General features: G+C 46.2%; 1 protein-coding gene across 1 annotated transcript; it reads right to left on the bottom strand.

The window, feature by feature from the left end:
- Nucleotides 1-474: 474 nt before the first annotated feature.
- On the bottom strand, nt 475-26,538 carry Suclg1 (succinate-CoA ligase GDP/ADP-forming subunit alpha). The gene is made up of 9 exons (XM_052174025.1): nt 26,417-26,538; nt 18,596-18,699; nt 14,792-14,908; nt 12,845-13,057; nt 12,470-12,527; nt 8,776-8,859; nt 7,100-7,251; nt 2,063-2,251; nt 475-699 (listed from the first exon to the last, which is right to left on the bottom strand). Exons 1-9 carry the CDS (start codon nt 26,511-26,513, stop codon nt 673-675), a joined length of 1,041 nt encoding a protein of 346 aa, XP_052029985.1. The 5' UTR covers nt 26,514-26,538; the 3' UTR covers nt 475-672.
- Nucleotides 26,539-27,664: the final 1,126 nt, after the last annotated feature.

Genomic DNA, 27,664 nt, shown 5'->3' with positions numbered 1-27,664 from the left:
ACTAACACCACACATACACATAAAAATATATCTTTAACAACAAAAAAAAAGTTGAGTTGTGCAAAATTCAAGATGGGTCTGTGACAACGGTGGTGGCGGTGACAGAGAGGTTCTGAAGGAAGCCAGGGTCGCTTTCCTACATGCTAAGAACTACATACATTTACCTCCTGCTTTCTGGTGAGCTGGACAGTGAAGGCTTACATGTACATATGGGTTAACTGTGATTCAAAGGCCCACTAAGGTCTGCGTCTAGAATAGACAAATGCCATAAAGAGTTGGTACAGTCTCATTCAGCTAAAAGTCCAGTCTGCCTTCCACAGTTAGTATATGCACACACACACACACACGCACACGCACACACACACGCGCGTACACACACACACACCTTTCCATCCCCCCACAATCACACTCCACCGACAACCACCACAACTACAACCACCACTACTGGAACAATAACAAGTCTTCACAACCATGTTCAAATCAAATGATAGATTTATTATCTGTCTCTGTTACACAGTAAATGAAAATAGCTCAATTTCGGACATTCTAAAACTTGCCTGGCTTTCCCATATACTGAGAGACCAGAGTCAGATGCGTGGGCTGGCAGTCTGGACTGGCTCTCAAGTCTATGAGATTTCTTCCACAGCTTTAAAGAATTTCATGTTGTGTCCTTCAAAGCATCTTCCTTTTTTCAAATTCCTTCACAAACAGGAAAGAAGAAAAAATGCAAATGACATTGATGGGAAAGTGATTTTTAAACCCTAGGTCACCATTAGGACCTCAGCCCTGCAGAGGTAAAATATGTGGGACTGGGGATCTTGCTCGAAAACCAGCTACTTTCAAATCAGCCTTTGCTGGTGCCAGTCCAAACTCTAGATAGAGCTGGACTATTTCCTCTGGAGCCCGAAGCAAACAGGGAGGCTTTAACAATCCTTATGTCATCACTGCAGAACTCTGCCTGCGGCTGATGGGCACCACTGTTTATCCCAACCTATACAATGTGTACCCATATATACAACGTGCACCCATATATACAACGTGCACCCAGATGCAAACGGCCCTTTAGTAAGGCGATGGAGACTTTCTCAGAGACTAAAACGCAACACTGATTCACTTAGTATTTGAACAAAATGTTGAGAAGCTTAGAAATGCTTAAAACAAGCAAATGCCCTAAACAGAAGGATCAGGTTAGCAGTCAGACTGCAGCAGCAGCCACCAATGCCGCTCACTGGAGCCGAATGGAAGGGCTCACGGAAAGCACTGCAAACACACTTCCTCAGACTTTACCAACCACCCCCTTCTTCCAACCACTAAGGAATATGATGTTCAAGGCAAATGTGCACACTTGATCAAACAAGGACTCTCTCTGGTTTAGAATCCCTAAGATGAGGGCAAAGTTAACAACAAAGCAGGATTTGTTAATTCTCTGCAAACTGTTCCACCTAGGAAAATAATGTGTGCCTATTTTCAGCTTAAAAGAGGTTTTGTTGTTAAGAGACAAAAGCCATCATGAGCTGTGGTCTTCTCTACCTTTTGTTTTGTTTTGTCAAGGTTAAAACTCCCATAGAGTAAAGAGGAAAAGAGCAACGAGAGAGCAGGATACTCAAGAAGCCATACTGAGATCACTGCGGAGACTACAGAACAATCAACTGAGTGCACCACAGTCCTGTCAGAAAGCCACAGCAAAGCCACAGCGGAGTGCAGCTCTGTTAGCTGTGGGCACTGGACAGCAGCACATGGCCACGCGCTGCCCTCCTCAGGCACCTGCCCCGCACCTCTGGACTGCTGCTTCTTTGCTGAATTGCAACCCCCCTCTGGAAACAGCCGCCTATGGAGTCAGGATGGCTATATCCCAAGGGCTCCGCTGGACAAGCCCACACATGAAACACAAGGCTGCAACTCCTTCCACGTCCCAGGCTGCAAATAGGCGCCATTAGCTCTGAAATGCTTTGCACCCTGTGTCTTGTCAATGACAGGGGCAAATCTTTACCTTACATCAGGAAGGCTTTACATTAGGGCCTCAGAACAGGAAGCTCTGGAGGGGAGGAACACAGCTGCTCACCTTATACATGGAGGTTCCCAGCTGTGCAGGGGACATGCTGACAACCACCCCCGCACTCTGAAGAGCAGAGATCTTCTCTTTGGCGCCACCTTTTCCTCCAGCAATAATCGCCCCTGCGTGTCCCATCCTTCTGCCAGGAGGAGCAGTTATACCGGCAATGAAGGACACTACAGGCTTGGCCTTTGGACCCTGGAGAGAGAGAGATGCTGTAAAAGCTTGAAGGAAAAATCAATCACGCTGGGCTTCAAATCTGTGACCACTGGCAAGCAGTAAGTGGCCTGGGAAGGGACAGCTCATCACCCAACCCAAACACTGACGGATTGTCCTTCAGGAGACTCGGAGCTCCACACCAACACAGAGGTTACTGAGCAGACACTTCTACCAGCCGGCAGCAGCGCCGGCAGCACTTCATAAGCTGCTCCACACATACCCACCTGAGCTTTTCTTTTGGTAAGTAAAAAGCACATATGCCTGAAAATTGTGTTTTGTGACTTACAACAATAACTTAAGATCAATCATCTTATTTTACTTCACATCTTGAGTTGTTATTATAATTCTCATCCTTAATAAATGTCCTTGAAGAAAAAGATGAGGGGTGTTGGGAAAGACTCAAGACTTGCACTCAGTTTCCTACTGAGGCTGCAGGTCCTGGCCATGCATATCACTAGCATAGACCTGGACTTCCTTAAATATGAAGTAACATGGACGACAGTCACTAACTCTTTTTACTTTAAAACTATTCACGGTAAGAAAAATGATCAAGGTTAACTTTACTCAACAAAAATGCATTCTAGTACACAAAATTATTTACCTAACTATCACTGTACTTTATTTTGATGTTAGAAAAGAGAGATGGCTCAGCAGTTAAGAGCACTGACTACTCTTCCAACAGACCTGAGTTCTCAGCACCCACTGGCAAGCTCACACCTGTTTATAACTCCAGTCCCAGGGGATCCAACACCCTCGCCCAGGCATAGAAGCATGCAAACCACCAATGAACATAAAATAAAAATGAAAAATCATATTAAAAAATGTAAAAGCTCACACACAGAAAACAACAGTTGCTAAGCTCTGGGCTTGCATTGTAGTTGAAGAAATATTACCAAATATTATCAAATGCTTACATTATCAATCCATCATGAGATGCCACACAGCAATACATGACTATTTATAGCAGGTTTTACAAAGAGTACAGGGAGAACAGGTCAAAGAGTACAGAGAGAACAGGTCTGTGGAAGATGGAACACACGCAGCGTGGAGTCCAGAGCTTCAGCCCAGCCACTCCTGTCTGCCAACCCCCCCCCCACACACAGACACACAGACACAGCAGGAGCTCTCAAGCCATTTGTCTGGGGACCCTGGATATTTATAAAGTCACTGAGGATCTCAAAGTACTTTTGTTCATATAAGTGGACAAAGTCCATTCGAATATGCAACCTCTGTGTACATCAATGCTACACTAAATTCTTAGCTATTTATTCTAAGAAGTAATGTGCAATAATACTTACTATATTAAAAACTAAAACTGAAGGTCAGTGAAAAGGCCCAGCCACTAAAGGCACCTGCGCTGCAGCCTGATGGCCTGACTGCACTCCCTGGAACCCACAGAAAGGCAGAGACCCCATCAAGCTGTCCAGTGGCATCCACGTGACTGCTGCAGTACGTGGGGACACTCCCACAAACACACCCATAAAATCTAAAACCAAGTTCTATAAATATTTATGAATTCACTAAAAAACCTGACTTTTTAAAACAGTGTCTAAAACATTCTGGTGAAACAAGTAGCATTTGACAACTAATTTCTATAACTCTGCCTGTTTAACTTAAAATGGTCAATCATTTCTGCTTTTGCGATTGGCCTGTTGTGAAAGCTCACTTAGCTGATGTACAAGAAAACCCAGACGGACAGACAGAAGAAGACGGCATGCTAACTACACCCCAATGCCTGTGACTACTCTGATACTACACGAGCCTCCTCCAGAGGTCATTCTCAAAGGTCACAAGCAATGCTGTGAACTGAGAGAGCAGCAATGAACCTCTGTCCTTTGTCCTTCTCAAGTCCCCTCCCTCATCCGCCTCGGTGTCTCAGTGGGTCTTTGATCCACAGTGGTTTTATAACACACTGTCAAATGGGAAAATGCCAGTTCAGTGGATATGCATATCAGCCTCCTAATGCTGCGACCCTTAATACAGTTCCTCACGATGTGGTGACCCCCAACCATAACATTATTTTCACTGCTACTTCATAACTGTAGTTTTGCTGCTGTCGTGAATCACAATGTAATTATTTTTGGAGACTGCCAGTCATTCTTTCAAGTACAGTTAGCGTTTACTGGAGGTGGCTGTCCAGCACTCCAAGGTGGGCACAACATAGTCTAAAGGGTCACAATTTAATAAAAACACTAACGTTTGCTTCACTGGGGACGCTCTTAAATAAAGCTGACTTTCCCTGGAGCTGCAGGTCTGCTGTGGCTGGCTCTGGAGTTGGCCCCCACCGCTCTCCCAAGCCGGAGGTGAAGGAATTCTGATTTGGCCTACTCGTGCCCCTCGTCTTCCTCACATAGAAGCAGTGTTCCCCCCAGGTCTGCCTCATTCTGCCCCTCCCACTGGAAGCCTGACTTCCTCCCACGTCCCACCACAGCCTGGGCTGACGGGGCCCTGCTCTGCCTCTCGCCTGTGTCTGTCACATACAGCACACTGTGTGGCCTGCTTCCCAGGTGCTCCTACCAAGCAGTGGCTCCCTGAACATCAAAGTCTCCCTCAGGTCCCTAAGCCCAGCACCGCTGCACCGCCTCAGAAACAGAATGAGAAGCAGCAGACTCCAGCCCTTCATTCACTCCCTCACCGTCCCTGCAGTGATGAGAATCTCCAGTTGGAGTGGTTGGTATTCGCTTCTACCTGTCTCTTCCCGCAAGTCCCCTAAAATGACAATGCTGTTGTGCTGAGAAGGAAAGGATTATAAGCTTAGACATCAAACAGAGTCAGTGGAGATTTCTGAGGGGAGGAAAAATAGAATTACAGCAGGTAGTGTGGGAGAGACCAGGGCAGAGTGATGGAAAACATGGAAGCCCGCCCACACACGCCGCCCAGCTGTGAGGGCTCAGTGCGCTCAGTACAGCCAGGATGGCTGTCACGTCCTTCCCAATCTGTCTGCAAACCTTCAGCAGACACTGCTGAGTCTTCTATAACACTCTGTCTTAAGCTGCTTAACCTTGAACCACCAACATACCAAGTTCTTAAAATAAAATGCACCAGCCCTGTAAAACCCAACCAGAAATAATAAATGGAACAAACATGCATGTTCTCCCACTAAACTTGTAAACTATTCAAAGAATTCAGAGTTGAGCCCTAATACATACGTGAGCAAGATGAGGCTCAACATGGAGGGACGTGGGGCACTCGAGCTGAGGCCTCTGATCTGGAGCGATCACTGTAGACGCAGAGGGGGAGAGCACTGAAAGGCAGCCCTGGGGTGTCTGCACGGAGGGGAGCAGCTTAGGGAGAGATGCAGGAGAGAGATGCCCAGGGACGGGAGGGGGGCGGGGGCGGGCGGGCAGCTTCTGAGAGCCCCAGAGGATGTCCAAGGAGGTCTGAGGTCTAACTGGAGGCCCTGGGCACCCTGACAGAAGCAGCGGGACACTGCAGCTCAGTTCCCCAAGACTGCTTCCCTGTTACACTCTGCTGGGCCAATAGAAGACCAAGGCAGTAAGGGAAACAGGAACGCTGGGGCTTAGGGAGTGAAGGGAAAGGAGAGACCTCAAGTGAGGGAGAGCTGGCTCCTGTCTTACAACCTCCGTGGGTGGAGCTTCCAGGCTCCAAGGAGAGCGGACACTCGAAGCAGTCCCTGACGCTCCTGAGAGCACAAGAGCGTGCACGGCCTGCACGCGTCCTGGCTCCTTCACACTGCGGTGCCCCCTACTTCTCTTCTGGCATTTAACTTCTCCGTTCCTCAGTCTTTGGGTTTTTGTTTAGTTTAGTTTTGTTTTTTCCCCACAAGTGCTAACGGGAAGTTATCTCACTGTGTATAGATGTTTTGCCTGCATGTATACAGGTTGACTAAGCGTGTGCCTGGTGCCCGTGGAGACCACAAGAGGGCACAAGGTCCCCTAGAACTGGACTTGCAGATGATTGTCAGCTACCATGTGGGTGTGGGGAACTGAACCCAGGTCTTCTGCAAGAGCAGCAAGAGTTCTCAAGCTCTGAGCCGCCTCTCCAGTCCCATGTCTCCTCTTGCCTGGCCTCCTCTCCAGTTCTATCCCCTGCTGGCCTGTCCTCCTGAAGACCTCTTCTCAGCATCATCAGCAGAGAAGGGCACGACTTAGGCACTGCACATTTCCCTCCTCAGCAGAGCACCGGCAGAGCAGGGCTGGCCTGCAGCGGGCTCCCAGCACTGTGGCAGTAACCCGCAGCCCTCACCTGCCAAACGCCAGCAAGGAAGCTCAGCTCCCTTCTCTGACTGACAGCAGTACAAGAGCACGCCACTCCTTCACATGTCTAACTGGAAGGCAGAGGCAACCGGGAAGACTTCCCCTAGAGCATGCAGAAAGCTTTCTACTTGATCTTTGGTGCTGAGGGCTTTCTGCGAGCAAAGACTAAAGCTAACAGGAGGCAAAAATCACAGAGAAAAATAGAAAAGAAAGGCTCTTTAGAGGGTCAACCTTGCGAAAGCCAAGGACATTTATTTCCCTTGGAATGTTTCTAGAGAAAGAACACCAGGGACAGCGGATCTAAGCCTCAAATGAAATCTGGGCTTCGGGCTTCTGGCTTCTGGCCTGAACTCTGTCCACTGAGCAAGAGGCCAACATTTCAGCGACACAGGATGGGTGACGCCTGTAGGGAGGGGTCAAAGTGGGGAAGCAAGGAACACAGGAACTCAGAGTCTAGACTATTCTGAGTATTATAGAATAAAAAGCCCAGGTTTAAAGTGAGCTTTCATGTTTTCTAGAGAAATTAAGTCTGTGAAAAATAAAGATAACCTCTGAAGCAAGCCAGTGTCTGTCAGGAGCAGACAGCAGAGGTCTTCCAAACAAGACTTACTGAGTTATGCTGCTTCAGAAATTCAGCAGCGTTTTCTTCAGCATGACCACCAATTTCACCAATCAGTATAATGCCTTCTGTGGCTGGATCATTCAGGAAGACTTCAAGGCAATCAATAAAATTCGTCCCATTAAAAGGGTCACCTCCAATGCCTGAGAAGATCAAAGGATGTCAGTATCAGTCAAAACTGTAAGGATAAAATGTGGAATTTATCTTAAGAAATGCTCTAACTCCATTTCTATTCTCTGCAACCCTTCTCTTTAATATTTCAGAGGAAGTGTTGCTCCTCGCCATTCAGACCTCTCAAAACAGCTTTTGTTTGAGACTGGACGCAGGTAAACAGTGACAGGTCGCCCATGCTCACAAACCCATAAAACTACTCCACACTAACAAGTACATCTTGAAAGAAATGGGTACTTGGGGCAGTGAGTCTCCTACCACTTGTCCTTGATTCTATTTCTCTGAGCATATACTTAATAAACCTGAAAACACTGTTCAGAGAGAGAGCTTTTGCATTATATACACCACAGGAAAAGATAAAACAATCAACAGATGTCTTTGCACAGAGAAATTCCTGACAGGTGTGCTGCAGAGAAACTGCTAAGTTTGAAGACACACTGTCAGTGAGCAACAGGGCGGAAGGCTCTGCGCGCTCCTCTTTAGCTGGGAAATGGCAGCTCCTGGTCTGCACACAGCCTGTCCTCCGAGCACATGACATTTAACAATGAGAACTTGGACGGCCAGGAGGCGAATGTTCCCTACCCTGCCTGCCCATGTTTTCACTTTACACTATAACGTACTGGGGTAGAAGGGACTTTTCACAGCTCAGCACATCTTTGAGAAATGAGGCTGAGAAGCAGACGCAGCACTGACCAGGGGCAGCCAGGGGGCAGGTCCTGTGCTCTGCCTCACAAGGGCCAGACGGGCCACTGCTGAGTCCCCAACCTCTGCTACGGCATCACTACCCTGCACTACGAGGGAAGAACGGAGCCTTGAGAAGATGGAATTGGCAAGTCTGTTTCAAAACCAGTTCTGAGTCGCCACCACCGACCGATCGCATGCCTAGCACTGCCCCGAAAGCAGGAAGGCACAGCTCAGGTCTCCATTTTGAGTTTATTTATTTATTAAATATTCCAGGGGTCTATTTTATCACTTTTATTATAAAGACATATTTTTGGAAGGCTTTTAAGATGTATTCTGAGGATTTGAAGATTTTAAAAAAAGAGAATCTTGTCTAGTTTTTGGCAAAAAGACAGGTAATTTCAAAATGTAAAGCCTGCTCTGATTTTTTAAAGTGTCACAGAGTTTTGTGTGGTACATAGGGAGGCCTTAGGGTATGTGGCCATCCCCAACCGTGACTCTGCCCAATAAGGTGCACATGCAGCCTCAGCTCAGAGAGCGCCCAGGGCTGCCCAGGGAGAGATGATGAAGCAAAAATTCGATAACTATGAAACAGAGAGCATAATTATGATAACACAGTGCCCAATTTGAGGTCACCTGTAATACAATGTGCTCTTTTAACCTAGAATCAAATCTTGAGAAACAGAAAGGTACTGTGGCAGCACATTAACCATGAGACTATAACATTTTCTTCCTAGAAACCATCTGATGCCCCGTCACTGTACAAAGCCATGACGATGCTAGGCTCCCATAAAAGACTCTGGCCAAGCACTCACCAATACACAAGGACTGCCCCAGTCCAACTTGGGTTGTTTGATGAACAGCTTCATAAGTCAGAGTACCAGACCTGGATACGATACCTTAAAAGGAAGAGAGTGAAAGCTATCAGTCTGTGTGGATAGCATACCGCCAGATGGTGATGAAACAAACACAGTTCTGTATATAATGTTTGCCACTTATAATGTATATTCTGTATATAATGGTTTGCCACTTAGATTAATAGGAGCTTCAAATGAAGACACAAAGAGAAGTATGTCATTAGTTAGGGTTGTTTTATGACTTTGAAACCAATGCCAACACAAAGAAACAAAAAATCTTAAAACCCCTCTTTTGGGAATTTTTACAGAGAGGATAATATTAATATGACCTTGGTAGGTATAATCCTACTTAAGGCAATGAAACAGACTGGCTTTAGGTACCCCATCACTAAACCATAAAAACATAGAATTAACTGTATTTAGCAATACTAGCGACCCTCCCTGCAACTATTTTTCCAAGAATTTTCACACTATTTAGGTAAACTCTCTCCTGATTCAGCCAGTCTCACATTTAATTTTCTTACTGCATCAAGCCTATGATGAGAACGCCTAACTTCACAACCAAGGTCGAGGGGAAAAGAGCAGCTCACTGGGCTTGCCTGCTCTGCCCTGCCCTGCCCAGCCCTGCCCTGCCCTGCCCTGCCCTGCCCAAAGGCAACTTGTCCCATGCAGCAATCCATGCAGTACTTACAACAGATACAAGAGGCAGAGCGGGGATTCCTAATTCTATACAAGCATAACTAACTTTAGTGGTTACAAAATATTAAAAATTTTAAATGTTGATTAAAACACATCAGTGCATGACTGCGAAGCTTGGACAGCTCTGGCATGTCCATGGGTTACTGAATCTCCTCCTGTGGGTAAGACCTCACCCTAACAGTATGGCCTTCCTACTAGGGCTGGGAGAATTCTTGTCTGACTAAAACAGAAGCCATGAGCACCAACTAACCACGATCTCAACTTCCGCTTGACATCTTCAGTCTTAGGTCAAATGCAGTGTGTCTCAGCTGTCACTGTACACTCATGGTCACAACGTGTGCAATCTATGCACATGCACCTCTGCACCCATGTTCTCGGACACACAGACTGCAGATTCTCCACATAAAGCAGTAAAGTGGAAGCAAGTGTGCATGGACCTCCCACACACCACCCAGCTGTTCTTTCAGGTGAGGTCCACTCAGCTCCCTGACAGAGTTTCACCTCATGGGGAACTCTGCACCACCTCCCCAGCCCAACAGACCTGGCCTACTCCCTAAATTCGTTTATCATTTCCTTCTCCTAAGGGAATGATAATGTTCCTTCACACTTCTCTAGCTCTTCACAGCCATTCGGTTTAAAATGGAGGGCTCGCCTCCATCATCTGATGCAAACTGCCAACTCTCTAGCCAAGGCACACAGGAAGCTCTCATGCTGCTCCCACACGTCCTTCCTGGACTGTGGCAAAGGGATGAGATGGGATCTGCTTCTCTCAGGCCCCCGTTTCTGCTTTCTATTGTTCCTATCAACAGTGGGATGTCCAGAAGTTATATCTCACATAGCACAGTGTGACCCTAAGTGTCTTCAGGTAAGAACAAGTATCAGCGAGGTCCTACTGTGATGACAGCTTTTATCTAACATGAATAGTTCTGGTGACAGGCAGAGAACACTGCCCCCTGGTGGCAGGCAGAGAACACTGCCCCCAGCTATTATAAAGAAGAAACAATCTAGCTGGGTCAAAGTTAGCAGCAGAGAATCCAAATTCAAGCCTAGAACAGCTAACTTTGAAATGTGGATTGGCCATTTCCTTAAGGAACCAACCAAATAACAGTATAGTTTTCCCAAAACATTTTGAGAAAGTTTGTGAAATCCATGAAGCAAAGCAAGCCCCAGCTGGGCACAGAAAGGAGACTGACAAAAACGTTGCTGGCTCACTCCTCCCAAGTGAGTCTCTTGATCACGAATCCAGTTTGCCTTCAGATAGAATGGCGGGCTCTTTCTTTGTGACCCAAAATTATTTCTAATACTTTGAGTTCTCAGGAATCTAGCTCACCTAACAGAGTGCCTCAAACCCCTCCTACGGCTACCAACTCTTTTTTGGAGGCTTTGTGTCCGGGGCCTTTGGCATTCTCCAAATCAGCAAAGAATCCAGGTTTGGCAGTCCCTGGACTCTCCCTGGGAGAGTCAGCACAGGAACTCCCAGGGGCCCTGGACTGCTCTGTGCACAGGCCAAAGGGAAGGAAGGCTGCGGGGACACAGAAGCAGCCCCACGGTTGTCAGGGTATCCTAGAGCTGAGACATGAAACTCAGTGCAAGAAACATCCCTAAGAGGGTTAAGCACAAGATAAGCCAGGATGGGAAAATAATTCTAGGTTATCTTCAGTTCCCTCACAGAACCTGGGAAAGCTTGGGTCAGATCTGGAGGACGGAACAAAGCCAGTCTTGTGACAAGGTTAAGTCTTACTGCCTTATATGTCACCATCCAGCTGCTACTTCTCTAAATGGGTAAAAGTACCACAAGGTACTACTGTAGGAAATTAGGATTGACTACTCTAACAGGTGCTCCCAAAGGTATTACATTCAGGCCTGCATAAGAGTCACGGAGCTATCTGCTCTCAGCCCACATCACACTCAAGTGGAGTAAAGGAGGCGGAGCACCAGCTTGTGCCTGGGGCAGAGGAAAAGCTAAGACACACCCAGACTTGTGTTTTACAGCAAGGAATTAAATTTCTTTAATCTCTCCCATCTTGGAAAACTTTTAGGTAACTGTTTTCCAGTGAAGCTTGGTTCATACACAGGCCCAGAGCTCGATTCTAGGAACTGGATGCCCCAGAGCCTTTTCTCCTTGGAGCCTGACCCTTCCCTCCCACCTCCAATCCCATCCCCCCCCCCCCCCAATTCTTTACACACTAGCCAACTGAGTAGAATGTGAGGACAAGCCCAGGCAGCAGGGACAGGAGGCAGCACCTGAGGTAGACGAAAAGCCAAACGACTTCCTGCCTCTGTGTGCTCCTCCAAGGGTACCCTCTGACCAAGAGTAAAGACCTCACCCACCAAGGACATCTCAACAAAAGCCAATGTGACAATACCGCTTCATCCCCAAAAGTGCAAGCACAAGTCTGCTGGCAATAAGAACCCTGAAGGAGGAAGGGTAACTGGGGCTCTGCTGACAGAATACAAAATAGCACAGACATCTCCTAGAACTATCCGGAAACTTCTGTAAAAGTCAAACATACTTAAAGTGTGGTCTTGTAAATGTTGCCCTTCAGAAGTGAAAGTGTATCCATAGCAAGGCCTGTATTTTAGTTTTCTTCCTAATGCTGGAACCTGAAAACAGCCCAGGAGGCCACTAAGAGGATAAGTGAACAGTGGTAAAGCCACTGAGCAGGCGGCTGCCGAGCAGGGAGCTGGGGTTCACACGGACACAGAACACACAGAAGCCAGAGCCCGAGCAGGAAAGGAATCACTGCCCTCCCGCCCCCACGACCGTCACTGGGTCTGCTGCAGAGCACAACTGATTCTCAAGTAGGCCCATTATATTTGAGATATATTTCTGACTCACTGTAAGAAAAAATAATTTATTACAGAGACACAATCGTTAGAATCACAATCACTGTGAGTTGAGTTAGGAAATTTTTTATGATTTAATCTATCAGAAAATAATAAATTTACTCACCTATTCTTCCTTTCTTGTGAATGTGGCCAGGCATGATGCCGATTTTGCATTCTCCAGGCTGAAAGAAAGTAAATTGCAGTTTCAGAAAAGTTCCAAAGAAAATTCTAGTAGATGGGGGAACAAGGGGAGGGAAGAGGGCTTATGGGACTTTTGGGGAGGGGGGATCAAGGAAAGGGGAAATCATTTGAAATGTAAATAAAGAATATATCAAATTAAAAAAAAGAATATAAAAAACAAAAAAAAAAAAAAGAAAATTCTAAGTCGCATGCGCACGCGCACACGCGCGCGCGCACACACTCACACACACACACTTTCATTCAAAGCCATAGCCTCATGACACAGGAAATGTGGGCTTCCCTCCTATCTTGCACTCACGTTGATGACGCCGGGGCAGTTTGGCCCAATTAGCCTCGTCTTTCCTTGGCGTGTCAGTTTGTGCTTGACTCGTACCATATCCTGCTGCGGAATACCTTCAGTAATGCACACAACCAAGGGAATCTCTGCGTCAATTGCTTCACCGATGGCGGCAGCAGCAAAAGGAGGGGGGACATAAATGACAGAAGCCGTTGCTCCTGTTTTCTCTTTGGCCTGAAACATTAATCACAACCAATTAAATCATAGATTAAATTGGTTCAACAGCCTAATTTGATTAATGTTTAAGGGTCGCAGGCAGGCTCTCCTCATTCCCCCGTTCTGTAGTCCATGGCATAATCCAAAAAGCAGAATCCAAGCAGAGCCTCCCTGAATGCCATTGTGAATTTAAAGGTTCTGTGCATCTCACCCTATGAAAGGACAGTAAATCCGACGCTCCGCCTGATCTGCACCCGTGCTCCCTCCTTCCCCAGGCTCTCTGCACAGCTTCACTCCTCCTCCCCAGACTCACAAGACCCAGAGCCGCCTATCCAGCTTCACACTGTTTGTCCTTAGAAGAACCCAGGCCAGCGAGCCCAAGCCTTCAGAATCCAGCCTTCAAGCATCTATGTTAAATCCGTGGTAAATATTACCAACAAACAGTAAGTGTTCCCTTTTATATCGATATGGCCACATATGGATCAGGTTATGACCAAATGGTTATGACCTCAACCTGGGGTCACTAACCCTTTGGGGACCGATGACCCCTTTCACAGGGACCATCTTAAGACTACCAGAAAGCACAGACATCTGCATTACAATTCATAACAGCAGCCACATTACAGTTCTGGAGGAGCAATGAAAATGATTTTATGGCTGGGGGTCATCACAACAGGAGGAACTGTATTAAAGGATCATAGCATTAGGAAGGCTGAGAACCACTGGACTAGAGGGTCACGCGTTCAAGACTATATTGTGCTAAGGAGAAGACCTTGTGGGGCAGAGAAAGTAACAACAGGAGGAAGGGAATTAAGCAAAGGATGGAAACCAAGGTCAGAGCCAATCAGATCATGGACATGTAACATTTCACTGAAAAAAACGAGTCCTCAAATCCTCCTATCTTACAGCTACATACACTTCCAGACACTGGCAACAAGTACTGTACAGGGGGGGGGGGGTCATACCACACAATCAATATTATTATTCATTCAGAAAGCTCTTTGTAAAAGATGAATGGGAAAGTAAGAAACCGTATTTGTCAAGGAATTTAGGATATCCAAATTTCACATCTGCCTGGGTCACAATGAATAACATATGAACTGGCTCAACAAAACTATTGGTTTACAAAGCCTAAAAACTGGAAGAAAAAAAAAAAGACTGATTCACCTAAAAACCTATATTTGTAACTTCTTGTACACTTTAAACTACCTGAAAAAAAAAAATCACGTTAAAGAAATCAGCAACTGGTGCAGAAAGCAGATCCCACCATATGTCAATCTGAATACTGTTTGAAGGCACAGAACAGTCCAACCTGCCACATCTGGGCTGGGAGACCTCAGTTACACGGGACCCTCGGCCTTAGCCTCAGCAGCATCCTGGGCTCCCTCCACATGAGGGCGCCCACTGTGGAGGGCTGTGGAAGGCCTGGCTGGGCAATGCACATGAACACCCCCAACACCATTCCTGCGCGACAGCCCACTCTGAAACGGGGGTTCTGAAACTGCTGCTGACACCTGTGCCACCATCCTGGAAGAAAGGCCGTGGAGAGGCAAGGACCGGACAGAAAGCAGACCATGGAGCGCCCTTTAACAGGTGGTGAACATCTTTTGCAAAAATCACTATTGACTTTTACCACAATCCCAATTTCTCTAGGTCACTGCATATCCAGATAGAAAGGCAACAGGCGCACAGTTAAGACCTCCACCCAGAGGACACCTGCCTCTGCCCTGCTCCTCAGAAAGCATTACTTACTTCCTTCACAGTATTAAACACAGGTAAGCCCAGGTGCTTCTGGCCGCCCTTCCCTGGCGTGGTTCCTCCCACGAGCTTGGTGCCATACTCCAAAGCCTGCTGGCTGTGAAAGGTACCCTGTGAGGAAAATGCACAGACATCAGAAAGGCAGGCGAGGACAGCTGAGAAGCAACGGCACTCTCAGCAACCCGGGAAAAGAAAACCAGCATGTTAAGTGCTCCCAGGCAAGAGCCCATGCCAAGTCCTTTCACCCACTTAGTAAACACGCTGCCAACCCTCAAGTCGAACCAGCTCCTGCACTGCCAGAACAGACGCTGCAGAGTCCTTTCCCATTCCCTGCTGTAACTGGCTGCTGACTGGGAACACTCTGTTGCTTGTTTAAAAGGCCGTCCATTTTCCTGTTCCTCATTTCTTTGTACCCCACTTTGTTCAATTGCAAATCCATGATGGATCATTATACTTATCCAACCCCTGGCTCTTTCCCTTTATACACACACACACACACACACACACACACATTTAATGATAGTTACAATGCAAGCACACATAACTAGAGAAAACCCCAGGCTGTGCTAACTGGCCTGTCTAAGGATCAGTCACTCCTCAGTGGGTCTTGTAGACTTCCCTGCCTTGTCCTGCATTCCCTGTGACTCACTTCCTCTGACAGTCTACTTGGTCTTTGGGGCATGGGGCTTCCTTAGTATGGGAGACCATCCTGAAAGGTATTTAACAGTATTCCCCAAACTCTTCCCTCAACATGCATTTCCACCCTTCCCTAAACCCACCAAATGGTAACAGGACAATGGCTCTGGAGATTGGGAGATCCTTTCCCACTAACATTTAGGCCTCTGTTTCCTCCTATTCTCTCTGATTCTCTTTTCCATCTCAGTCAATGCCTTTTGGGATGCCACCCTTACCAAGGCAGCAAGCAGAATCTCTATATGACCCTTGCCATTCATATCTCTCATACAACTAGCCAAGACCTCTGCCTACAATCGCACAGTCATGTGCCTGCCTAACGCGTCTCCCTGGAGAGCTTGGAGCGTCCATGGCACACGCCTGCCCGCCTGCTTGTGGGCCTTGCTGAGCGCTCCGCATAAAAGGCTCCTCCCCAGGCAGGGGCACCACTCACACATCCCCCTGGGATCCTGACTCTGTGGAGAGCAGACCTTCCCTCCACCTGATATAGGATCTTCTCCTGGACGCCAACCACATGACCTCACACAGGACGGACTCTTCCCCCTTCCCCGGCTTGCTCGTGTACAGTGGTCATACTTCCTAGTGTTCCACATAATGTAGTCATGGTTTTGGGGTATACTTCCCCTTCTCAGCCGAGAGGCACAGTTCATGAAGATGTCTGTCTACTGTCCCTGTTGCAATGTGGCACCTAATTCAACACATAGCAGACGCCCAAATGACCAATCAACAGTGAAAAGGTTTATGTGCTCCTTCTACAGGGACCGAACAGTGATGAGCCAACTGCTCAAGTTCTTAATTATTTAATGCATAAAATTATGGCTTTAAGAACTTTAGAAATTTTTCAATTAAATTTCCCTTTATACTAGCAAACTCAACCTAAGCAAATTAAGCAACCAGTTTGAAGCTAGTGATGGAGTTTGAGAAAGAGTGCCAAGTCAGTCAGTGCTTTACACTCTGTCTTTAACCAGTGCTATTCCATATGTGGGCTACAGACCAGGTGATCTACAGTGACAAATGAGCAAGACAGAAGGGGAAAAGATCCCAAAGGAGAGAGAATGACAAAAATCTAATTAAAAATGAGAATGTCTGCAAGCAGTGTGAAACTATTTTAATGTTTACTGTATTTCACATTAGATCAACAGACCCTTTTACTCCAGAGAGTTTGAGAAGCAATGGTCTAGACTTCTAGGTAAGGACTATACTTCCAAGTAAATGCCAATGAACCCATCTTTCTAGTCCTACTGTGTTATTAAATAAAAGTGATGCTTCCATTAGAAATAAGTTATCTCCCATGGTTTTCATGTTACCACCAGTCAGCACACAATTTAGAATAGGAATAATAATGTTTACAGCTCATAAGAGCCAGAAAAGAAATTGTGCAGCGCCCCCTTCCCCACGGGCAATATACATGGCTAGAATCCACCCTCACATCCAGGATCCCTCAGCTATGTGAACAAGGAGTGCACGGACCACGGAGCTGCGGGGACAGTCTCAAGTCTCCGTGGCTCTCAGCTCAACGTCCAGACAAAAACCCAAAACCATTAAACCTCATAATTACAAAAATGCAAACACAGGGAAGCTGAATGACAAACAGCTACGTTGGAACTACTCAAAACTAGCATTCAGGGGCACAGGTAGGCGGGTCACTATGAGTTCAACGCCTCAAAGCCTGGAACTATAGTGAGCTCCAGGCTACCTGGGACGACATACTGAGACTATTTCAAAAAAAAGGGGGGGGGGAGGGAAGGGAAGGAAAGAAAAGGAAAAGAAAAAGAAGGAAGGAAGGAAAGAAGGTGGTTGGGGAGGAAGAAAAAGAATAGCAAGACCAACCCCAGACTCAACGACCTGAATAAATCATTAACTAATTCAGGAAGCAGACTCAGTTCCAAATAGTGCTCACACATGGATATCTTACGTCTGACAAAGGTATCAGAGGTTAAAGTGTCACAAGAATGTCATGTAAACTTCAACAACAGAAAACAAGATCTAGCATGAGGAACATCAGCAGGAACGTGATTAGAGGCTGATTACATGCTATTATAACACACACAAAACTAGCCTGCCTGCCTGGAAAGGAGAGGTGGGCACGGCGCGCTCCCTTCCCCGCTGTGCTTCTCCCTGTCAGTGTGCCTGTGTGACCATGGGATCGGTAATGTGTGGCGGGCATTCTGCTAGCACCCTGCTGGGTAAGACTTGGCAGGCTGCTCTACAGACTGCTTGTGTCTCCTTTGGTGAATTACACTGCATTAGAACAGTTGTACAGCACAAATGTCGTAAAAGACACATTATATAAAATGAGGCACACAGATCCCAGAAACAAATCTGAAAATCAAATACAGGCCCTGCCCTCTTCGGGGCTACCTCTTCACTGACAACTATGTAACTTTTTCCAAGCTAAGAAATACTGAACTTTACCATCTCATTCCTCAGAAAGAAACTGGGGCACCTGTATTTTTCATCTGGAGGACATATGCCAACTTAACAGAGGATTCCTGGTGAGCAGAATGGGTGGAAAGAGGGAAAGGAGACTCATAATGGTTTCACTGCAGAATCAAAAGTAGGTACATCTCGACTATGCAAATTCTATGGGAGAAGCAGAGAGAGGAGAGGTGTGAGCAGAAGCAAAGGAGAAGCCATTCAAACTCAAGGGCAAGTTTGCCCCCTGGCTTCTTCAGAGAGGAGGACGCAGAGGAAAGTCAGTCCTGCATGCGCTGGTTCACCTGTCCACACTTTCCAGGAGCGGCTCTGTATTTGTGTATTTCTCCACAGGGGTGTGGATTCCACATTTAACACAAGCTTTTCTTAGAATCTGTTTACCTAGTGTTCAAAGAAACAGCAATCTGTTGGAGGAAAACCAGGAGTCTTGTACTTGCTGAAAGACAGTGTCTCTGACACAATCGTTCCTGTGTATTCTCAAGCTGTTTAAACACAATGTCCATTTTACAGGATTACCACACTACCTGACTTCTTCCTGACACACAGCCCCTTTCTATATGGTACAGTTCTGTGTCATCATATATTATTATTTTTGTGTTACTAAAAATAGAAGTTATCATTTTTTACATCTATAATTTTTACTTTAAATAAAAATGTAGATGCACATACCTGCTTGCCTGTAAAACCCTGGCAAATAACCTTGGTATTTTTATCAATATAGATGTTTTTCCGAGAGGCTGTGTATGACCCGTGTCGTATCCCATTCTGTTGCACTGAAATGTAAAGAAAATATGACATTATAATCTCCCCACATTTCTGAACCATTAATTAAATTTAATGACCCAATTTTTAAAAAACAAAAGTCTTCTAACCTAAGATCAATGCTGTGATCACAGCCAACTTAAAACCACATCTTAAATGAGACAGGGAAAATCAGACACAAAGTAGGAAAACAGCCACGAGGAACCTGCTCTCGCTCGCCCAGGCCCCTCTTTGTCACCTCAAACACAATCTTCTAGCACTATCCCAACTGGGAAAGAAAAGCTGAAATCTGTAATTTTCATTCCCCACAAAGGAACCTGGGATTCAAATTCAACGGTCTCCATTTAACTCTGAAATCATTCCTACTAATGTGTGCTGTGTGCACACCCGGCTTGGGCATGAGCGCCTACTAACATCAGCTGAGCTAGACAGTAGACATCAGGAACCTAAGAGCTGCTCTCCAGCTCAGTCCTCAGAAAAAGCAACTCAGGGAATGCTAAGTCCTGGTATAAATCTGGCTACAACACAAGCCAAGATCACTCCGTTTGATCCCTTCTGAAGTAGGATTCAGAACCTCGAATATAAAGCAGAGAAAATGAGTTCCAAAGTAGATGAGAAGATAAATAGGAACTAAACAAAGAAAAACCACACACCTAAGTCATTTTCAGCAACCCACCTCAAGGGAGGCTGAGGGCAGCCAATAGCTCCTACAACCAACTCCTACTTCAAAACTCAGTGCAAAGGGCACAGGGCTCACAACTGTGAGGGCCTTCTAAACCTCCACAGGCCACTTAGCCTGTCTTCTCTACGGCCCATCCTGCCTCTTCAAAGCAGCCAGGCCTTCTACCTGGCTCTGAGGAGCCCCAAAGAGCTAGCTCCAAAACAATCTACCTCCTCGGGTATTTCTCAGAGCCTACCCACACACTTCCCACACTTTCCAGTCTTCCAACTTCCTGGGCCCCAGCTGAAGAAGCACCTTCTAGGAGTGGTCTCTGGAGACCTCATGCCCTAGGAAGAAACAGACATCAGCCTGCCCCTCTCAGAGAGTGCCCTGCACATACACAGACAGCTGCACTCTGGACCACTATGCCAAACAGGGGACTGTGGGGGCACTCTGCAGCTGAGTCCTAGCACAGGGAACAGCCAACCCCCTGACCTGAGCACACACCACAATGGGGATTCAAAGCCTGTTAGGCCGAGCCCCTGCCCGGTGCAGCAGAGCATAGGGGTGTCACTCCGATCATCCTTGCCCTTCACTCATGGGCATACGGTGAGGCCAAGAAACACAGCAGACGATAACCGTAGAGCAATGAAGACAGAAAATGAACACATAAACAGCAGGCCACCAAGAACATGCTGATGGTGAGAGCTCTTAGGGCCACAGCTTCCGCCACCTGCGGAGGCTCAAACAACTGGCCAGCGTAGCCTTGGAACTGTTCCCATAAGCAGCTGAGATCACTCTCCAAAACCAGCCAGGTCTGTGCTGCGGTTATGTCCTGCTGGTCTCCAGCACTGTAATCAAGGCCTCACTTTTCATCTCCTGAGTCTTAATCTTCTGTACCGGCTGGTTCTGTGTGTCAACTCGACACAGGCTGGAGTTATCACAGAGAAAGGAGCTTCAGTTGAAGAAATGCCTCCATGAGATCCAGCTCTAAAGCATTTTCTCAATTAGTGATCAAGGGGGAGGGCCCATTGTGGGTGGTGCCATCTCTGGGCTGGTGGTCTTAGGTTCTATAAGAGAGCAGGCTGAGTAAACCAGTGAGTAACATCCCTCCACGGCCTCTGTATCAGCTCCTGCTTCCTGACCTGCTTGAGTTCCTGTCCTGACTTCCTCTGGTGATGAACAGCACTGTGGAAATGTAAGCTGAATAAACCCTTTCCTTCCAACTTGCTTCTTGGTCATGATGCTTATGCAGGAGTAGAAACCCTGACTGTCTTCCCATCTGTAAACAGGCTAACAGCTTCTGCTCACAGGAAGGGTGTGGCATTAACATGAAATGACACCTGTAGGCATCAAAGTGCCTGCTATATTCCTGAAATCCTTCATTAGCACAAAGGTAAATCTTCCGCTAAAACAGTGGTTCTCAACCTGTGAGTTACAACCTCTTATGGGGGGGAGGTGAATGGCCCTTTCACAAGGGTAGTCTAAGACCATCATAAGCACAAATATTTACATTACAATTCAGAACAGTATCAAAATACAGTTATGAAGTAATAATGAAAATAATTTTATGGTTGGGGGTCACCACAACATGAGGAAGTGTGTTAAACAGTTACAGCATTAGAAAGGTTGAGAACCACTGTCCTAAAAGAGAATATAAAGTTCACACTTTAAAATCAAGTAAGTCCAGCCACATATGCTTTCCATGTGCATCAAGAAAAAGAGAGAGAGAGAGAGAGAGAGGAAAGAATAAAGGGAGGGAGGGAAGAAGGCAGGTAGGTTGGTTCCTCACCAGCATGGGAGGTCAGAGATCAGTGTGCAGAGTCAGGTCTCTCCTTACACCATTATGTGTTTCACGGATGGAATTCAGGCCATCTGACTTGTGTGGGAAGTGAGTGTTTCCACCCACTGAGCCATCTCACTGGTCTGTTCTCACACACATTCTATACACAAATAAACTAACCTCACACATGCATACCGTGCAGCATTCACAAATAAATTGGAAATCTTTTCATAGAGAAGCATTTGTCTGAGAAAACCTCACTGTAAAAATACAGATAATATTATGCACCTCACTGACTGATACTCACTGAGATTAAAGTTTATACACAGCGTGTAAAACAGTGGCTAGGGCACGGTAGTCGGAGCACCACTAATTGCTGCCTTACTATCATCACCACCGCTGCAGAGTGGGTAGAGCAAACTACCTTGAGAAATCAGTGGCCACTGTGACAGGTGTGACAGGTTCATGAGTGCTTAACACAAGAGGCAGGTCCTACCCACAGAAGCCTCCTGGCTCTGTAATACAACCAACTGTTACCAAAGAAGCACAAAACCACAAAAGGACAGACTGAAATAAGATGGGTACTGAGAAAGATGTTGTCCACAGAGGAGACAGGTTTGTCAGTCAGTCCTATCTCCTCTAGGTAACAACTATACCGCCTCTAGGACGGCTGTGCTGTTAATGCTGCAATAGAGAGCCAACGAGCACCTGCCAGGTGGGACTAGAACCATGCTCTTTTATGATTAATTTGTCCCTAACCTTTAACCCGACTCGTCATGAAAACACCTCTAGACTCAACCCTGAAAACTATGTCTCTGTTCCTCCTTTACTGATGTGTATGTATCCATGAAGTCAACAAATGTAAACTCACTAACTGTATTGGCCCACCTGCAGCTGATTTAACAAAATAACTGACTTGTAACAAAGTAAATAATTTAAAACGGGCTTGTTGAACTCACACTTTCGGGCAGCCTTCTGTGCCCAGCCTCTGGTGAGGACCTCTCTGCCTGTATACAACCCAGCAGAATGGGAACAAGGGGAAGAACAGGATGCCAAGGCACAGTCAAATTCATGGGACAGCCATGCTGGGTAACCCGCCTCAGGAGGAGGAACTTGGACAGACTACCAGTAATCTCTCCTAGGCACAGGGATCTCAGAATGCACCACCTCACTGGAGGCTCCTAGCATGGGAACTCTTGGGGAACACTCAAACCTGCTCTAACATAGCATTAACCATGAATTATACATATGCAAAACAGAGGCTACAGTGGTCCACAAACAAAGAGACCTTGTGTGGCAAAACTTTTCCTAGGGAGATGCAACACACACATCTACTCACCCCAGACAGGGAGTCCAGGACAGACCAAAGTACAAACACTAACAAAGTCCAGCGTGCTGAAGCCCTGGGTTTTACCGTGCTTACTTCCAGGAACACGGCTGAGGGGTTACTGACTGGAGCAGAGTAACTCAAAGATAGCTGCAGCACCAAAGGCCACCCAGCGTGGATGCCACCTCACAAAGCGGAGACCCTGGAGCACTCTGCACAAGCTGCAGCAGCAGCCCAACAGGCTGGAGAATGCCCTTGGCTGGTGCCTCAGTTGGTCTAAACTTCTTCCAAGCAGCTTGGCTTGTTTCTGCTTCTTCCAGGTATGAGAGTCTTCTTTGCAGCTTGGCTCCCCTCTGTCTGAAGGGAAGGCTCAGCTTTTATAGCTTACTCTAACAGTAAGTCTGGTCAGTTTTAGGGACTTCCTGAAACTACTCAGAGATGTTTACCTTCCTGCTTAAGGAGCTTCATCCAGCAAGATGGAATATTTTAATCAGAAAAGGAACGGTGCATAATAGACCTACAATACATGGGAGTACGTCAGCAACTACTTACCCCCAATCCCAACCAACTATTCAAATACAAAACTATATATTCACTTATAATAATGATGCTTTCAATACTATTGGCTTAATCACAAGCAACATGTTTTGTAAAATTTAAGGCACTTTTGTTTTTAAGCACTAAATATGAAAATAATGTGTACAATGTTTTATAATGTATCACCAATGAGAAGACATCCATATTTTAGAAATGTTACAAAGTAAAAATCAATAAATTAGTCAAATACAACAAAATACCTGGCCTGTGGCAAACTCAAAATTACTCTCCTATCACTAGGAGAAAGCATTTTAAACTTCAGTGTTTCTATGGAGCAACTTTGAGACCAGAAAAGTCAAGTCACTTTCTCAGGGCTACAGCAATGCATTTGGATAAAGGCTTCCAAAATTCTGAAATAAAGGCTGAGTTCCTAGGTGCAAACACAACAGAGACTAGAAAGGGAAAGATCACTGGTAAGCCTCCTTTTCTACATACTTCCAAGAGCTTCCCTGAGTCTGCAAATAAGCCTGTGTAACTTGGCAAAGACAGGAGAAAGGCAGAAGCCGCTTTGAGCAGGGCAGATGCTTCCTCCACAGATCACGGAGAATGCCAAAGGTCCTGCTTCTCATATGGAGGCCCAGGCTTCTCAAGGTGCACATAGGAAGACACTGCACATGCCAGCAGACCTGGTTTCCGGGACTCCTTGGACACCACCTGAGAAATTTTCTGGGTTTGTTTCCTCATTTGCCAAACAAAACAATCAACTAACTGGATTGTAAGATCCACTTTCTGACATCAAAATATCCTAATTCTAAAGATCAAAATGATACCTGCTCTTATTAACTATTCTCAAAGCCGTGATTTACAGTACCTCCTGGTTGATATTTTTTAAAAACTCTAGCAAACTTTAGGTTTCTTTTAAAACTTCATTTTAATCTCAGTGATGCTCATAAAATTCTACATGTTCTCATCAGAAATTATTCTCATTTTTCATATCCTCCTCGCATCAACAGGATTGTCCCCTTCTTTCATAAATCATTAAAATGGGGTGGGGGTGGGACAGCTTAGCAGCTTCTTAGTTGCCCCCCAATAGAGCCCTAGGGCTGTTTGCCTTTTTATCTTTTTTAACTCAAATCAACATTGCATAGGACCTCAACTTACTAAGTGCCATCAGCTAAAATTTAAGAACAGGATGGAGGTGGGACTTCCTATCATCTTATTTTAACCTAAGAGCCTAAATAATTTGTGACCAAAAAAAAAAGAGAGAGAGAAGGGGAAGAGGAGGAGGAGGAAGAGGAGAAAGAAGAGGAGGAAGAGAAAGAGGAGAAAGGAGGAGAAAGAGGAGGAAGAGTAAGAGGAGGAGGAAGAAAAAGAGGAAGACGAGGATGAGGAAGAGAAAGAAGCAGTAGCAGCAGTAGTAACTTTCAAGACAACATGGCCAATGCAGTGGCTTGGAAATATTGCAGGTATGAGAGAATTCCAAGGTCTGCCAACTTAGAGGTTTTTAAACATTAAACAGTCACTTGTAACCTTAGTACTAATACTAATACAAAAATACCCTAGTTTAGCTCTTAGATCCCTCAGAGTTTTAACAGCATGACTCAGATCTGAGATGACTCCAGCAACAGAAAGCTAAATCTCTTCTATTCTTTCAGTCCTGGAGTCCAGGAAGAAAGACCTTAAGATCTGTGGGGTGAGGGTTGCCAAGTTTTGCTAAGAACAAACTTAAGGAACCAAATCATCTGGACATGCTTCTTCTGGAAACACTTCTATGAAGACAGCAGATCTTCTGGGCTGAGGCTAGGCTCTCTCAGACCTCGGTGGAGACAGACACAGGTGCGCAGGGGAGCCACTCTTCAGTGGTGTTCCATCGAACTAGCTAACGTGCACATCCGGCGTTCCACATTTTAATCCACAAACTATTCCAAATAAGCTGGATTAGGCCCATACCCAACACACTAGTGTTCAAACTCCACCAACCACAGTACTTACTGGCACAACTAATCTTCTTCCCTTCTGTCTAGAACGCATTAAAGTATCCTTTTAATCGGTGAGAAGGAGCTCCAGAAAACTTTCCCAAATACACCCAACTCTTTCACATTTGGCAAAGTTACCAAGTCAGACCTTTGTCCTCTAATGATGTGGCAATGAGGTACAGCTGCTGGGTGCACACTTACCCTTGAACACTTCTAGGAGACTCAAGAAAGAAACTAAGTCTCACCTACTATTTGATGCAAAAAGAAACAAGATGTCACAAGGAAAAAAATGTTACTCGAGTGTCTATTTCTGAGTTGTAAACTGACTCTACTTATTCTGCACAACGAAACCAAACCACTCGTTGCTTCTTAACATCTCTCCTATCTGATAAATCTAAAAACCAATCACTCATCACAGTTTTAATTGGCAATCATTTCTCCTGTTAGTGATAGGCTGTGTTTCACAAACCACACAGTCTCAGACTCACTATTACTTGAGCGATGTTTGTTTGTTTATTAGGCTTTTGGTTTCATTTCGTTTTGTTTTCGAGACAGGGTTTCTCTGTGTAACAGCTGTTGCTGTCTTGGGGCTCACTTTGTAGACCATGCTGGCCTCAAACTCACAAAGACCTGCCTCTGCCTCCCAAATGCAGAAAATACATGCATGGGCCACCGCATCCATGAGAAATCATTTCTTTAAAAAAGCTATTATACACATACAAATGGTTAGCCAAACTTTAAACACGACATGACCGGTTCCAAAGTTGTTTCCTAACGTACCTAACACAGAGACTTTGAACGCAGCACTAATTTTCAAGAATCAGCACTGCTGAGAGAGTAGTAACACTGAGAGATTAGTTCTCAGGAACTGAGGTGTTCATCGGAGCCTCGTAAAGAGCGACACATCACTGGTGAAAGTGCTAGCTAAGCCTCAGTTTCTACGCTCCTACAGAACCACGCTGACTCTGGGTGCAGAAACCACCTTTCCGTTGGCCCTACAACTCCACAGAACGGTCAACTCCAAGTGCAAACGGAACCTTTCGGTGCAAAATACAGCCTCTCTCTCTCTCTCTCCCAGCAGAGTTTATCCTGGTCCTCTCTCAAAATACAGGCTCACTCTCCCAGCAGAGTTTATCCTGGTCCTCTCCACACTTGGCTCTAAGGAAGGGCCAGCCCAAAGGCCACCTCCACCTCACCCCTCGTCACCGGGGGACTAGAATATATTCCCGGGTCTGAAGGGCGCCCTGCCAACAGTGCCTCGGCCGATCCACACCATCGGACAAAGCCCCCTCCACCCGCAAGGTCCGCCACTAGCGTTTAGACCGGTGGCTCCCTCGCCCCTTCCGAGGGCCCGCCCGGAAGAGCCCGGGCACCGCCGGGGTCAGAACCAGGAGCCTGAGGCCTACGGAAGCATGGAGGACAGAGCCCCGCCGGCACGACTCACGGAGGAAGGTGCGCGACAGCAGGCGGGCGGCGGCGAGGCCGCTGCTGCCGGAGACCATGGTTGCAGTGGCAGCCCCAGCAACTACCGCTGCGGTCATCCCCCAATGACACTCTCAGGACCCCGGGACCTCGGCATGAGCTCAGGCTCGCGCAGAAAGGCGTCTAGAGAAGTCGCCTGACTATCTTTCTCTCCTCGGAGTCCCTTCTCAAACAGCAGACGTCACGGGTGGAAAAAAAAAGAAGGATGCCGTTTTAAAAGTAGGCAATATCTCTGTGTTTCAGTAAATGTGGGTCTGGGCAACCATAAACATAACGGCAATATGTGGGGCAGCCCATGAGAGGCCCGGCCGGCGCGTGGAGTTGTGGGAAATGTATTTTTAGAGTAAGCAGCATATGGAAAGGAAAGGAATAGGATGCGATTTAAACCCAGAAAAAGCTGTGGCAAACGCTGAGCGGAGGCGCCAGCAGCAATGCCATGTGCCAGACCGTGGTCCTGCACCTTGGTATTTCTGACCTGTTACAGAGAAGATAATACTCCTCTTGCCTTCTCTGTAAGGTTCCAGAGATTACCCTGGTAATAGGAATCGAAGGCCAGCAAAAGAAAGGACGAAAAGTGACTAGAGACTTAAAACCCCTTAGCTGACAGTTTCCTGAAGCAGGAATCTCTTTATTAAACAAACTGACTCACTGCCCTTGACTAATGTTAAACGTATGGATGCCTCTTTCTAAACTCCTAAGGACTACAACTTGAGATCAAATAGGATTTTTGCCCTATTGGAACAAACTGTTCACTCCACTTTTTTAAAACCTCAGCAAGTCCTGAAGCCAAAGCACCAAGTTTCTTGTCTAAAACCGTATTCCTAAGATTCCTTATCATTATAATCAATGAAGTTATTCTAGCTCAATAAGGTCATCGTTATAATTAGCACCGATCTCAGGCTGGGCATGTCTACAAGCTTCTTACTTGTCTTGCAGATCCTACCCTTGTGGTAAAGTTAAATATCAGTGCTTTCCACTGTGTGAACAAATTTTTTTTCCCTAAGATTTATTTACTTATTATGTACACAGTGTTCTGCCTGCTTGTATATCTGTGGGCCAGAAGAGGGCCCCAGATCTCATTACAGATGATTGTGAGCCACCATGTGGTTGCTAGGAACTGAACTCAAATGTACCTCTGAAAGAACAGCCAGTGTTTTTTGGTTTGGTTTGGTTTGGTTTTTGGTTTTGTTGCTGTTGTTTTTTCAAGACA

This window comes from Apodemus sylvaticus, chromosome 2, assembly GCF_947179515.1.
Source record: "Apodemus sylvaticus chromosome 2, mApoSyl1.1, whole genome shotgun sequence".
NCBI classification, from domain to species: Eukaryota; Metazoa; Chordata; class Mammalia; order Rodentia; family Muridae; genus Apodemus; species Apodemus sylvaticus.
The sequence above is the reverse complement of the archived record's forward strand: the minus strand, read 5'-3'. Positions and strand labels throughout refer to the sequence as shown.

Coding starts and splice junctions, on each gene's coding strand:
- Suclg1 (XM_052174025.1), bottom strand. CDS start 26,513: ATGACCGCAGCGGTAGTTGCTGGGGCTGCCACTGCAACCATGGTCTCC. Junction 18,700..26,416: donor GCTGTCGCGCACCTTCCTCC/GTGAGTCGTGCC, acceptor TTTACATTTCAG/TGCAACAGAATGGGATACGA. Junction 12,528..12,844: donor ACTGCCCCGGCGTCATCAAC/GTGAGTGCAAGA, acceptor ACTTTCTTTCAG/CCTGGAGAATGCAAAATCGG.